This window comes from Daucus carota, chromosome 3 (assembly GCF_001625215.2).
Source record: "Daucus carota subsp. sativus chromosome 3, DH1 v3.0, whole genome shotgun sequence".
NCBI lineage: Eukaryota > Viridiplantae > Streptophyta > Magnoliopsida > Apiales > Apiaceae > Daucus > Daucus carota.
Genome location: NC_030383.2, coordinates 47,937,438 through 47,952,730, shown reverse-complemented (window position 1 = coordinate 47,952,730; position 15,293 = coordinate 47,937,438). Strand labels below are relative to the sequence as shown.

Below are 15,293 nucleotides of genomic sequence, written 5' to 3'. Positions count from 1 at the left end.
ATAAAACCATTTGCATATATATACATCATATGCAGAGAATATTAACGAAAACATAGCCAGTTTCACATAGAAAGAGTAGTTTAAACAAGAAGTCCAATAATACTCCATATAATATCCAAGCTTCCACAATCCTGCAATCATAGTTCAAATATGGTGGTTGAATTAAAAGGTCTTCATTCCAATATCACAATTATCAGTGTTTTTCTAACAACGAATAACTCCGAACACTGCTGTTGACAGATGGCATAGCGATTCTATGTCAGGTTCAGCAAAGAAGCTGTTGATAGATGGCATAGCGATATGATCTCGGAGACTTTGGTCCTGGCTTATTTTATTTTTCTCAATACATAAATGTGTACTTCTTTTTCTGTAAATAAAGAATGTTAAATACCTATTAAATACTTAATACAAAAAAATATTATATATATTTAAATTCCCCCACAAAATAAGTCCTCATTTTCACACGAAATGAGGCCAAACTTGCCCTTATAAGTCGTATGTTGGTCCAAGTGAGCTGTAATAGAAAGCAAATGTTGGTTATTACAACTAGAAGTGATCCTTTTATATACTATTATGCTGACGCTTGAACCCATGGCTTGTTAAAAGCAAGTGAGGGCAGCCAGCATCTGTATTCAGCTCTATTGACATTGACCTGAGCTCCTTCACTAGTACAACAGAATGATCCTTAGCTTTACAGACATTTAAAAAGAGACGAAAGACAAATATTAGAATATAATTGGGGTAATAATCTGAAAGCCCGACAACAAAAAAAATAAATCTGCGGACGGTTGTTAATCAAAATACAAATATATAGTTTACGCAATAAAAGTAGTATATCTGAAAGTCAGAACTAAACACTGGAATGCATATTAATATTTAATAATTAATCTCAACCAACAATGTTACCAGTAACAAAAATATAGCAATCATCTAAGAAGAGTATTTTAACAAGAAGTCTAGAAATACATCATGTACTTTATTCAAGCTTCCACAATCACCCAACTATGTTTAAACATGGGCTGAATTAAACGGTTTAAATTCCAATATCATAATCAATTGGTTTTTATCAATCATCAGACAAAGTCAATATTTCAAAACCCTCATCATTCGACATCAGGTTTAGCAAAGAAGCCGTTGATTGATGGCATGATCTCTGGAGACTTGTTTCGGACATACTTTCTAAGGGCATGTTGTGAGTACTTCTCTCCTTCAGCAAAGTTATCCAGCACGCCTGCAGCCCTGTTTTCCTTGGTCACCCTTATTTTTTAGAAAATAACAGAGATGTGTCAGTAACTGCATAAATATTAGAACTTCCACAATCTAACTTGCAATATGAGAATATGAAAGTTTGGTTCAAAGGACAATGAACATGGAGTAAAAGCTAATTTCTTTAGTACTTAAACTTTATATTGTAGTACGAGCTACTTGTAAACAAGAGTAAAGCAGTGTAGTACAGTCCGTCATGTTAGATCGAACTACTCTAGGCAAATAAGGCAGACTTCAAAACCCATTCTTGTACACTGAAATGTATATAGTGCTAGGCAAGGTAATTACTTCAAGGAACAGAACACTAAAATGTAAAATGTTGAGATTCAAACTATAAATAGCATAACTTCTAAAGTAGAACCAAGTTAAATAAAAAGTCAATATTTACTTCAAGGATTTCCAAAATTAAATTGATAAGCAGACTTCCTCATAGGAAATACAGTGAACAGCTGATATGCTGGGAAGACATTTTAGAGACAGCAATACTAGAACTAAGCTGACAAATGAGTATCTACGACACAAAAAGGCATTTTTATATGGTATGATTTTAAATTCATAAACTCAAAAGTAACGACTTCAAATGTCCTTCACAAACCAAAATATTCTTTTTCCAAGAAATGCAAGGAAAAAGGAAATTTAACTCGTTGGCGTATACAACGTATCAAAAACAACACACATAACAGGTAGACATACACATGGGTGTGTGTCTGGAAAATGACAAAGAATGGGGATTGAAACAAAGTAAATCATAATTTATTTCCTTTGAACTGATTCATCTTTTGGATATGGGGTTTTAAATTTGAGTGTACTGTATTTCATAGGAGTACTAGTTTATAAAGCAATCATTTTCACAGATTCTGTAAGCATAGAAATATAGGCTCCTTCAAATTTGTAACCACCCTGAACATGATTTTTGCAAAAATAACCACCTAAATTTTCACTTCACAAAACTAACCACCCTAATTGTTTCACCCCTCGGGCGAACACAATAGCAGCCAAAAAATTTCCAACGCCCCACCAAGAAACGAACACGTAAGGGCAGTATAACTGTGTTCGCCACATCCAGAGGCGAACACATATTTCCACATATTTCACTTCACTTCCCTTAGAATTTGAAATTTGTTCCTTTTGCACGCTACACCTGTATATGCTGTAACCATACCTTGTTCATTGCTGTAAATGATGCTCAGTGTTTAAGTATGACTCAACACGCCCAAAATGCGAGAAATTTATATGATTTCTGTGATTTTCTTGGCGGAGTTTTTGGTTTTTAAAGGGGAGGCTACTTTTGTTAACAGCGATAAGAAAGCATTGCTCAATTTTTTGAGTAATGTGATAGTTTTTTATTTTTTTTAAAATCAAAAACTGCGTTTATTTGATTTATAAAAAAATCAAAAAAAAAATAAAAAAATGTGATTTTTTTATTCATAAAAAATCAGAAAAATTATAAATTAAATGTGTTGTTTCGTAAATATTGAATTGAGTATTAATTGTAAATTAAATTTTTATTGTAAGAATAGCGGTGAAGAAATTATGAATTTATATGGATCGAAAAAATAGTAAAATTATTCATATATTATAAAGTAAGGCATCTAATATTAATTAATATGTGATTTTTTCGGTAATATGAATATTTTTTGAGTAAAAATATTCATAATATGAATATGAATATTTTTACTCAAAAATATTCATATTAATTCATGTTATGAATTAATAATATTAAAATAGTAAAAATATTAATATTTATTGTAATATGAATATTTTTACTCAAAATAATATACTCAAAATATTTACTCAAAATAAAATGAGTAAAAATATTTACTCAAATATTCATATTGCATGAATTAATTCATGATATTTATATGAGTTAATATTAATATTATTTAATATTACAAAAAATATTTTTTGTAAATGAGTAAAAATGAGTAAAAATATTTACTCAAATTAATATTAATTAATTTTGAATAATATACTCAAAATATTCATTAAAATATTTTTTTATTAAAATATTTTGAGTAAATATTCATTTTTTCGGTGAATATTCATTGTAATGTAATATGAATATTTTTACTCAAAAAATATTTATATTACCGAAAGATCACATATTAATTAATATTAGATGCCTTACTTTATAATATATGAATAATTTTACTATTTTTTCGATCCATATAAATTCATAATTTCTTCTCCGCTATTCTTACAATAAAAATTTAATTTACAATTAATATTCAATTCAATATTTACGAAACAACACATTTAATTTATAGTTTTTCTGATTTTTCATAAATAAAATAATCACATTTCTTTAGTTTTGTTTGATTTTTTATAAATCAAATAAATGCAGTTTTTAATTTTAGAAAAATAAAAAATTATCACATTACTCAAAAAATTGAGCAATGCTTTCTTATCGCTGTTAACAAAAGTAGCCTCTCCTTTAAAAACCAAAAACCCCGCCAAGAAAATAACAGAAACCATATAAATTTCTCGTATTTTGGGCGTGTTGAGTCATACTAACACTGAGCATCATTTACAGCAATGAACAAGATATGGTTGCAGCATATGTAGGTGTAGCATGCAAAAGGAAGAAATTTCAAATTTTGAGAGAAGTAAAGTGAAATATGTGGAAATATGTGTTCGCCTCTGCATGTGGCGAACACAGTTATACTGTCCTTACGTGTTCGTTTCTTGGTGGGGCGTTGGAAATTTTTTGGCTGCTATTGTGTTCGCCCGAGGGGGTGAAACAATTAGGGTGGTTAGTTTTGTGAAGTGAAAATTTAGGTGGTTATTTTTGCAAAGATCATGTTCAGGGTGGTTACAAATTTGAAGGAGCCTAGAAATATAGATGGTATGTGTGGATGTGAAACTAATGCAGGACATGGTTTAAAGTTATAGATTTGTGAAATATCTCTCAAGGTACAATTTCTCAGAGGTAAAATATAATATTTCCATCCAAGAAAAAAAAGAAACAAGGGGCTCAGGTCAAACCACCCCCTCCCCCCTCAAACGCCACCGGTGGTAACTGATCAGCAATCAGATACAAGAGACAACAACAAATTAATTTCTTAATCCCATGCCTCAAAGAGAGAATTCCACATAATTCACAACTCCTTGGCATATTTTGTATTAAAATCTTTTGACAAGATTCAAAGTTTGTAAAAATCAGTAAGGTTTAGGTTTAAATTGTGAATTATGTAACGATATCTCAAATTACTTAATATCATCTTTATAAATCAAATTGTCAGGAAAAAGAAGAAGTGAAATTCAACTCCACAGTACACACACTGACACACATAAATAAACAGAAAATAAAGGGATTAAATGGGTGGACCTGACTTCAGGATTGCCAGAAATGTTACGAATCAACTGCATACCACAGATCCCCACAGCAACACCAACGGCAGCAAACAATGGATATACCTGTCCATATCATTCAGATCCACATCTTTTATCTACTCATCACTTGCATATGTGTTATAGGGAGAGAGGGAGAAGAGAGAGGGAGAGAGAGAGGGGGGAGAGAGAGGGAGAGGGAGAGGGAGAGGGAGAGAGAGGGAGAGAGAGAGGGGGGGGGGGGAGAGGGAGAGGGAGAGGGAGAGAGAGAGAGAGAGAGAGAGAGAGAGAGAGAGAGAGAGAGAGAGAGAGAGAGAGAGAGAGCGCGAGAGAACCTCGGGCCTGAGCCATCGATTAACAGTGTGAGAAGCCATCGGAGAAGTGCGACTATCCTGGTTTATTAAGAGAAAAACAAAGAGCTAATGAAATTGCAAAAGCGAGATGAATAGATGACGAGGACAACTGGGCTGCTGCGTTTTATATTCACTTTTGTTTTCGCTCTTGATTTCTATTTTATTTGGGCTGGGTTCCTTCTGGGTTCTGGCTTGTACGTTATACGACCGTGATACTAAAGATTCGCAGCTCGACTTCATCTTTCACGCGTTTCAAAATATATTAATTAAAATAATAATTATGTTGATTTTATATAATTTTATGTAAAAAAATACGAGGTTGGTTTTTTCTTTCACCTAAATTTATCAAGGAGATCGTTATTTTACAGTTTGGCTCCTCTTTTTTATTTTGTGTATGTCGCTAAATATATTTTTAAATTATTTATTATTACTTTGTTAGTTATCGACGGAATATTCTGAGTTTTGGGGATGAATTGAATAGCGTGTAATGTAAATGAAAATTTTAAAATATTTATATTTTTCATTACATACCAAGCTTCTTAATCACTTTCACTTTACAACATTTTGATGATTGACAAAAATATTAGATTAACATTTAATGTTATAATTAACTGAAAATGAGAACATATCTATACACCTTTAATATATTTCAAACTCGAACCTAATATATAAACGTATTAAAACATAATTGTTATAATCATGTCCCCCCATAAAAAAAAGAAGATAAATAAATTTATTTAACAGAATATAACTAAAACTATTCTATGAATCTATGGTATTTCTTAAAGTATCATAATACTATTTAAAATACGATAAATATCAAGATAAAATCAAAACAACAGTGATTAAAGTGGAATAAGCTAATGCTATGTCTGGGAACCAGGATTTTATTTGAGATTATGAATTTGTTGAAATAACTTGTTTGAAAATTTGGATTTGGATTTCATTTGAAATCAAGACATTCAAATGTTAGTATAAATATGAAAATTTGAAATGACAACTCAAATCCTGTCATTTGAAATGAAATTAATTTCCAAACGGCCTCTAAAAATTATCAGTGTAGTAATGTTTTGTGAAAACGAGACTATGCAGAGTGAAATCGTCCGTCCCACATCGCTTACATAATTAAGTTTATCCGGGTATAAATAAGGGAGTGTGATATGAGTTAATCGTGTTCGTAGAAAGGAGAGATGGTTGGCATCTCCCCTGACAGGGACGGGAACTGCTCTCTTGAGCATTACCTGTTACCACACATCCGGTTAAGGCCCTCCACTTCGGTGGATCTTCTAACCCAATTTTTTTTTCCCCGAATTTCACTTGGTTTGTGAGCCCTTAATCAAGATCCACTTGTGGTTATCTTTAACTTGAAACTAACTCCACTTTTACTTTCTTTGAATTGTGAGCTCAAGTTTGGGGTTGAAAACATGATGGCGATTCAAGTAGAATCTCGTTTGTTTTTGTATATTTGTATTGTTTGATCATGTCGTTGATGAGTACTTTTGATCTGTCACTAATTGCTCAAACCAAATGATCTTTGCGAGGAAGATAATGAAGTTTTGAAAGTGTAAAATGTCAAGTGTGGGAAGTTTTGTAAAATTCACAATTGGGGTAAAGGTATAGCTTGTCATGACAAGTTATTTTGCATAATATTAGCTGCAAAAGTGTGGTGGTTGAATTACACTTGAATAATTTCCAATGTTAACTTTCTTGCATAATCTGATTACAGAGCTACTTAATTAAAGCATTCGAAATAGATCTGATGCATTTTACAAACTGAGATTCCGGGCCCTATTGTCCTTATAATTATGAAATTTTGAGTGATTTACTTAGTAGTTGTAGGGCACATTAGCAATTTCAGTTTGTAAACTTGTGGATTGCTGAATGAAAAGATCTGAAACCATGCTTGTATGGAAGTAGATTATAGGAACAGAAGCAGAGGATCTTCACTTATGTGACTGACTTCTTTCTTATCTGAGTTGAAAGTAATTGAACAATTTGATGGAAATATATTGCAAAGGATAGTTTTAGTGGAGTATACCTCTAAAAAGATAGGGGATTCAGTTACTCGGGGTTGAGATCAGAAAAATGGTTTTGTTTACTCTAGTCCTGCAGCAGGAGCTGATTCTATGTTCATCTAGATTCGTGATCTTTTGCTAATGCAACGCTTGCTTTTATATTAAATACTTTCATATAATCTTTTCTGTTTGCATTACTAAGAGAGATTTAATCTAATAACAGGCGCATGCTGCAGGGTAAATGGTAATCACCAAAGATTGTTGTGCTCAACAAGAGAAGATAAAAAAGAAGGATGGTCCTAAGTCCTAACTCCTCAGGGCTAAGAGTAGTAGAAACTTGTTGAATCTTATGCAGAAGAGTTTCCTTAAAGACCCCACTTAAGTGGCTTGTGCAACACAAAAACAAGGTATTGAAAGTTCAAAGACAAATCAAACACAAGGTTTGGCTTTCCAGAGGAGAAGTTCAAATACGAAAGTCATGCTAGCTTTAATCCTCACTAGCAGCTGGCAAATGACTGTCAATGTACCTAGGTTTGGAAGATTCTGAAATACCTAACCTTTACCATCCTGTGTTCACATTTCACACTACCATTTCCAGCAATTAGTTTGGCATTTCAGCCTAACAAGACAGACCATCACCATTATCAATTACTAGAACACCAACCTAGGAGTCAGATATTTGTATGATTGCACTACATTACACATTTGTTTCAGTTATTAACATCAACAAATTTTACCATATTGTGCAATGCCAAAAAGATGGCGATTTCTACCTGTCCGACGTTTCCAGATCGAATCTGGACTTGTCAACACCGGATAATTAACCCAGAAAATTAACTGAATTTGTGTTTAGTACATAGTACAAGTTTGTAGAATGAGAAGTAGAACCAAGCCAATTATGTGCCAAATAATATATACTGTAACATTCTGCCATTTCAGGTCATACAAAAATAAAGAGGCACAATAACCTCCCCTGACCAACTATTCTAATCCTCAAGTCTTGTATGTTCAGAAATAAATACACATACAGAAATCTGTACCAAATCAAAGAATATTATATCTCAAAAAATTATAGTAACAATGAATATAATCATAAAGAATCATGAGATGAGGTCCTTGGTTTATGTTGATATAGATCATAAGGTGCCCACAGGTGATCAACTGGACAAGCCATTCCAGCATCAAGTCTATCCCATGGCTTCCCTTTCCCACTCCAATGCATCAAACTAACCTTACCAGGATGCAAACTTCTACAACTATTCACCACATTGTTTCCACCAAGCCCATGTTGGTTCCATCTATGATCAATCCCTTGAACATCTCCTCCAAAAACAAGCAAAAAGGGAGGGAGTGAGCCCAAATTATAAATCCTCCTCTCCTTTTGAATCTCCATCCATTTCTCAATTCTCTTGCTATAATCCCCTCTTCTCCACTTATCCAAGTCCATCACCATCACTCCTGTGTTAAAATAACAGGCCTTTTTCCCCTCGAAAGCCTGCGAAAACTCAGGGTCCTCCCAGAACTCATCACTGAAGTAGCTCCTGAAATCTGCATGGCAATACTCAGGAGCTCCAATCACTCTTGACCCTGGTAGAGAAACAGACCATAGCTTCTGTATATCATCCACAACAATCACATCAGAGTCCAGGTAAATCACACGGCCCACACAAAGATCAAGCATCTCAGCTATGTAAATCCTTGCATAGTTCAAAGGCTGATCAAGAGCTTCTCTGATGGAAGATGAGATGAGCCCTTTAACATGATCTTCATCAAACACATAAACCTTGAAATGCAAAGATGGGAAACTTGACTTCACTGTTCTGGTCAAACCCACAGTTGACCTCAATGAAATAAAATGAAAAAACACGTTTTCAGGGCAAGAAGAGTGCTTCAAAACAGAGTGTATAGCAGCAATGGAGCCTCTCAAGTAATGTGAATCAAGGGTCATCGCCACATGAACAAGAGAAGGATCACACGTTGACCCAAATGAAGATTTTGTATCCAGAGCTTCACATTTTTCACCATTCTGATAAGCTGGTGCTTCAATATAATCAAGATTCGAGTAAATTTTCTTGCTTTTTTTAGTAGGGTGTGAACGAATTGCAGAAGCAGGGGAGATGAGCAGAACAGATAAAAAAATCAAGAAAATGAATTTGAGGTGGAGCATATTAGAAGATGAGAATTTGAGAGCTTGTGAATTGTTTTTGGTTGAGTATGAAATGAGAAAGAATATAAATATGTAACTGGGTTGAGTTGAAAAGTTGAATATTATGCTAATTCTAGATACTAGAAAGAAATGAAACGGAAGCTGTAAACGCGTAGGAATGTGCTAAATAAAATTGAAAATAATTGAACGCGTTAGGTTCAAAGGGCTGGATTTCTTGGAAAATTCAAATTTGAGATTAAAAGAATGAGTGTTATTCGTATTTTGTGATTTTCGAGGAGCCTCGCAGTGCACTGAAATACAGCTGGGTTCACGCATCATTCAGCCGACTGCCACCACGTGGCCTGTTTATATTCTAGTAATCACTTTTTGTTTGCATATTTTATTCATCATTAGTGACATAAGATCCTGGTTAAAATTATTATCGAATTTTCTATGGTGTGCCCAAGGGCACACAATAGTCACCAACTCCCATGAAAATTCTAGCTTTTGATTGGTGGATGGATAATAAATGTAAATGGCCCCCATGCATTCACATCAATTCCACCAATCAAAACAAACCATTTTCATGAAAGTTGATGCTTATTGTGTACCCTTGGGCACACATTAGAAAGACCGAATTATTATATTCCATATTCTTGTATGTTTAATTCTATGTTCATGTCGAGACAATAGTAAAAATATAATTGGAGAGTTGGTCAGTGATTGGCATTTGGCATCACCGCAACCTTGAGAACTCTTATTACAAGAAGAACTCTTTATACTTTTGATTTTTTCATTTTTTCATCCATAATAAAAAAATAAATCATTCCGGGTGTTTGGGAGTATCGCTTATGGGCTTAGAAGTCCGAAAGTTCACTTCCGCTTATTACCTGTCCGTTTGGCAAATATGACGAAGTGCTTAATTAAACAAAAAAAAGCCCAAAAAGAAAAGCTAGGTTTCCTACATTTTTTTATACCGAACTTCTGCTTCTTTCTATTTGTAACATAAACGACTTCAAAATTATTAAACTAATACCAACTTATAAGTTAAATTATCCAAACACTTAAAAAACTTATAAATCATGGGATCTAAACAATTCTAGTAGCTTATAGGTTCACACCAAATTCTCACTCTAATCAACTTCTTTATTTTAAATAATAAGTCACTTATTTTAAATTCAGCCAAACGATCCCATTATAATTGTATAAAATGAAATGAGGTCCAAACAAACGAACAGTAGTTTACAGTAGTATTGGATTCAAAATCATATAAACTTCAGTACACACTCATGAATCATGATACTCTGTTTTCCAGCTACCAAGAGTCTTTTGAATTTTGATATTTCTGAAAGTCATTTGAAAATGTACATCTAATTTTAAATGATAAATTTATGAGAATTTTAATTTTAATTTTAAATTCTCAAATTTATACTAGTTTTAACTTTTTCTTTTCCAAAGCTTCATCAGGGGACTTTATCGACTTTTTTCTTTCTTCCATGGCTTCTATTAATAATTTTCATGTATTAATAACACTTTTTATATTATTATCGTTTATACCAAAAAGAAAGTATTTAATATTATCCAAATACTTGAATAATTTATGAGTCATATTATCCGACTACTTTAATCACTTATAAGTTATATTGTCTAAATATTTTAATAATTTATAGATGGTAGAGTATAACTTCTAACCCATCTCTTGCTAGTTGCTACGGCCCCAATATGAATATGTTTTGAACACAGAGATAGTTTAAAGATAGTACTTCTACTGTCATGAATTTTGAAATTCCAATACATTACTCTCATAAATTTAGAGCAGAAACACAATATCTATTTACTATCATGAATTTAGAGCAGGAGACGATATTAGTGATTAGATGCGTAGAGAGTGACTGTCGATTGTGAATAATTGTGCTACAATGCACAATAGTTCTGAATTCGAAAACTGAGTTTCGTCGGATCTGGTTTATTGAAGGAGACTTGCAGAATAAGATGGTTTACCATTTGTTACAAGATTTGTATGTATTTAAACAGGTGTAATATTTGAGTGTATCACGAAGTGATTGTCATTTTATGAGAAGAGAGATCTACGTAAATTCTTTTACAATTTATGAGTTCATTTACCAGTAAAAAGAATCAAAATATCCATGTACGAAGATTGCCATAGCTGGCTTTGTTTAAATCCACCTCTGCTCTGAATCCTAAATCCCCTTCGACGTGTTCATACTGCTTCCTGCATCCTGGGCATCTTGCATCACCCTCCATAATTTTTTTGTGACAAAAAAGGCAAAGGTGGAACCCACAAGGACACGGAAGAAAACTCGAGTCTGTTGGATCAAGATCCTCATAGCATATTGGGCATGAAGATGGTTGAGGTTCCACATTTTGCCTCGCCCATGTGGCGGTTGCTCTCCTACTAGACCTCATCTTCTGGTAGTTTTGCTTCACAAGGTTCGGAAGACTTTGCGGGCGGGAAACATCACCTAACCGCCATGCCTGAGGTTTCCCCCGGACCCCAGGTACCATTTTCTTACTCTCCTTTTCTTTCAAGGGAACATGAGAATTTTGATTTACTGATTTAGGGTCAGTTGAGCCATTATTTTTCACGGACTGGGGAGGAGAGACAATTTTCTGGTCATGGCCTGTATCTGTAGCAATCAAGGCATCGGCGATAGTCTCCCAATCATCCAAACAACTATCCTCCTCTTCGTTTTCGCTTACGCTGACAGAACAACACCTGCTACTGGCACAGCTACAGCTACTATCAGGAAGATTACTGCTGCCAACTGGACTGCTCATCAGGGAGTCCAAATCGATTTCATGAATGCTTGACACCTCAATATCCACCTCCTTTGTCCCCAACTCTGAATTCTCAGATAATTTGTTCCCCTCAGCACTGACCAGGGAGAACAATGTAGGAGATATGCCCCGCCCATTTGAATCTGCTTTCAATTCTTTATTTTTAACTGCATCACAATCCAAATGCACTTGTAAATTTCCAGGCAAATCAAAGCAGGGGTAAGCAATGACATTTTGGTCAATCATAACTCATGTGTTTTTTTTTTTGGTAAATTGTAACATTATTAACGATAAAATACAACAGGGTGTAAACCAAACTCCTGCCCAAGGCCAGAGAGGGGATTATCCATTTTCCATCAACAAAAGAAGATTGACAATGAAAGCTGGAATGGTCCAGGGACCAAAACAGGGAGAATGAATTAAAAAAAGAACAAGAACTAAAACCACCACTGAAAGTTGCAAACAACTCTAAACTTGATCTTTAAACATTAAGTGCATAACCTCGTCTTAGATTGAGAATGTGGCAAATAATTTTCATCTGAACTTATAAAACACTTATACAAAGTAAAAAACATTTTAAAATTTAAAAATGTCTCCCCTCTTTCCTCTTGGCACTATCGCGCCCTCATCTCTCTTCTATAATGTGAATGAATCATATCAAAGTATGACTTCATAAAAAGTAGCAGTTATAACAATTTCTTTTATCCATTTTCATAACCTCTGCATCTTTATGTATCTCAGTCTTTACATATAAAAGTATAAATCTGTATGCATGTCCATTAAGATGTAAACGACGTGTATGTACACGTCTTCATATTCCTGTGTCAGCAAGTACTACATGTCTTGCAAATCAGGCTTTTGCATCAAGTTTGCATATGAAACTTGTTCCTTTGTATGTATTTACACACATACACCTGATTAGTAAACAGAGCCGCATCAATAATTTTCTGTGGTAACATAATGTCTATTCATTATACAGTACATAACAACAGACTCTTTTGGTTCCGGCCGAGTAAATCTCTGTCTTTCAATAGTAGTTACATAGCCCGGAAACATACAAACATTCAACTCACTAATAATCATTATTACAGACTCGAACCATTACAATTTTGTCAAGATCATACTTTCACAATACAATATAATACAAAGGCAAAGTCTCAGGCCTGGAGCAGACCAGCAAGGCAAAAAAAAAAAACATCAAAACTCGATACACATACAAGATCATATATATTTTAAACAGACGGAAGATCAAATTTCACAAGACACATCAATTACGCATCACCTAGATTCACAATTCACACGGCAACAAAACAAAAAACCTCACGCAAACAAATCAATACATCTATACGAAAGCGATACAAACAATAAAATCACATCGCCACTGCAAGTCTGCAACAATTCAATACAAATTCCCATGCATCAGATTCATATCACAAGTATACATACACACGCATTACGCATACCTTGCGAGAGCCACTGTTCGCGCCGAACATCAAGCTTGCTCTGTTTCAGTTTCGCCAATCTATTGTTCTGAAAAAATCAAGAAACACAATTTCAATACATACGATTAATCAAAACACATATAATTGCATCAATATCGAATCAAACACATAAAATTGCGAAAAAATTACCCGTTTTTTCTTGCCAATGTCTTTGGAGAAACCGGTTACAGCGTCTTTCGCGATCAAATCATACGCCATGGCTACGTAATTGATTGAACTTTGAAGAATAAAAACCCTAATTTGAATGGAGATGAATAGAAATAGAGAGGATAGATAGATACATATACAGATACAAACAGATATAGAAGGAGAGAAAAATGGGAGGATAACTGAAATAAAAATCCCCTTTCTTTTCGCTCCCTCACTCTCTGCCTTATTTCCCTAACTTGTTTTATAACATGTCCTTAATTACAATGATGCCCCTGTAGTTTGGATATTTTACATCTCCCACAGATGAGAGTGTCGAAGGACACAGGTGGGTAAATTTTTATACACGTCTCTTGCTCACGAGCCACAGCCTTTATCACCTGTTCAAACAGTCTTTTGGCGTCTAGGTTACCAAATCAAACCAAACATATTCAGTATATCCCGTTTAGAATAGAATGTGTATAGGGTAAAATATACATAGATCATGCTCTTGCTCTTAAAATAAAAAAATTGTTTTCGTGAATACACATGCTTTAGTGCAAAATAAATAAAACAGTGTGTGATAAAATATTAATATAATACATTAACTCATGACCTTCTTCGCATGGGACTTTCCGTTTTAAATGGGGACTTTATAGAAACTACCCCTTTGTCCCTCTCATTTCTTTACATTACTATTTTGGGATGCCCCTCTCATTTCTTTACGTTACTATAAATAGTAAGTTTTTTCCATCATTACACCCACTATCTTCCCCCACTATCTCATATTTAACAATAAAAACTACTATTACACCCCCTACTTTCCTCCACTATCTCAAATCTATTATTAAATATTGATAGCTTTACTCATTTTTCATGCATTGTCTTGGTCACCGTGTCTCTCTCCAATGTAAACAATTGAGGGGGACGGAGGGAGTAATTCTATTTCATATCATCATATATATTAATTTTGTATCTAAGACTAGTATTTATGCTTTTTGGATTAAAAATACAACTATAATAAGTTATTTGATTGAAACATACATATTAGGGGATAACGAAGATAAAGATATAATTATGTGAAATTATGTATAATCTTACCTGCTGGTTGCTCTCTAAAAAACCCCTAAAATTCTCTCCCTTCTTAGAGTAGCCGCCTCCATTATATCATCAGTGGAAAGCCCCAAACTCTTGTATTTGTTTTATTTGATCTGTTTTCTCGTTGGGAAAGGCTTTCTATCTTTTTGATTAGGTTTGGTTTATTTCTTATATCTAAATCATTGGAGGTTTTGGTTTACTTTTTTTCCTGATTTAAGTAGAGTTTATCGGATTCAAAAGTTAATCGCCTATCTTGTGACTTCGATTATCGGATCTAATTTATTTATTTGATTTTTTTCAGTTTACTTTTATTTCGGTTTTTGGATTGGATTTGCAGGTTGCTTTCTCTCCTTGGTGAAAGGTTTGATTTTCACTTCTTGATTGTAAACACCGATTTTGATTTGGTGGTGAAATTTCGTATGAAATCGCAGTTTTGATCGATAGTTCAAACGATGTCTTCATCGAGACATGATGAAGGGACTAGTATTTCAACGAGAATGCATAAAGTGGAAACATGTATTTGTATATACATTATCTTCAAAATATCGTTTAACCGTCTCTTCATTAGAACATATTACAATTTACTGTTTGTTCGACTCTATCAATGGTGTAGATGCATATGATTTTTTATTATTAAAATTAACACTTTTGTTTTTTA

At 33.7% G+C, this 15,293-nt stretch overlaps 3 protein-coding genes and 1 non-coding gene across 4 annotated transcripts; 1 reads left to right on the top strand and 3 right to left on the bottom strand.

The window, feature by feature from the left end:
• Positions 1-851: 851 nt before the first annotated feature.
• On the bottom strand, positions 852-5,133 carry LOC108214171 (uncharacterized). Its single transcript, XM_017386003.2, has 3 exons — positions 4,932-5,133; positions 4,595-4,683; positions 852-1,257 (listed from the first exon to the last, which is right to left on the bottom strand). The coding sequence occupies exons 1-3, from the start codon at positions 4,968-4,970 to the stop codon at positions 1,104-1,106; spliced, it is 282 nt and encodes a 93-aa protein (XP_017241492.1). The 5' UTR covers positions 4,971-5,133; the 3' UTR covers positions 852-1,103.
• Positions 5,134-6,120: 987 nt separating this feature from the next.
• Positions 6,121-6,251, top strand: LOC135151861 (U6atac minor spliceosomal RNA). The gene has a single exon (XR_010290769.1). It is a non-coding gene; the product is annotated as a U6atac minor spliceosomal RNA (small nuclear RNA).
• Positions 6,252-7,846: 1,595 nt separating this feature from the next.
• LOC108214169 (probable galacturonosyltransferase-like 10) lies at positions 7,847-9,338 on the bottom strand. The gene has a single exon (XM_017386000.2). The coding sequence runs from the start codon at positions 9,129-9,131 to the stop codon at positions 8,055-8,057; it is 1,077 nt and encodes a 358-aa protein (XP_017241489.1). The 5' UTR covers positions 9,132-9,338; the 3' UTR covers positions 7,847-8,054.
• A 1,822-nt stretch (positions 9,339-11,160) lies between these two features.
• LOC108214170 (uncharacterized) lies at positions 11,161-13,817 on the bottom strand. The gene is made up of 3 exons (XM_017386002.2): positions 13,541-13,817; positions 13,373-13,439; positions 11,161-12,076 (listed from the first exon to the last, which is right to left on the bottom strand). The coding sequence occupies exons 1-3, from the start codon at positions 13,607-13,609 to the stop codon at positions 11,247-11,249; spliced, it is 966 nt and encodes a 321-aa protein (XP_017241491.1). The 5' UTR covers positions 13,610-13,817; the 3' UTR covers positions 11,161-11,246.
• Between the last annotated feature and the right edge of the window lie 1,476 nt (positions 13,818-15,293).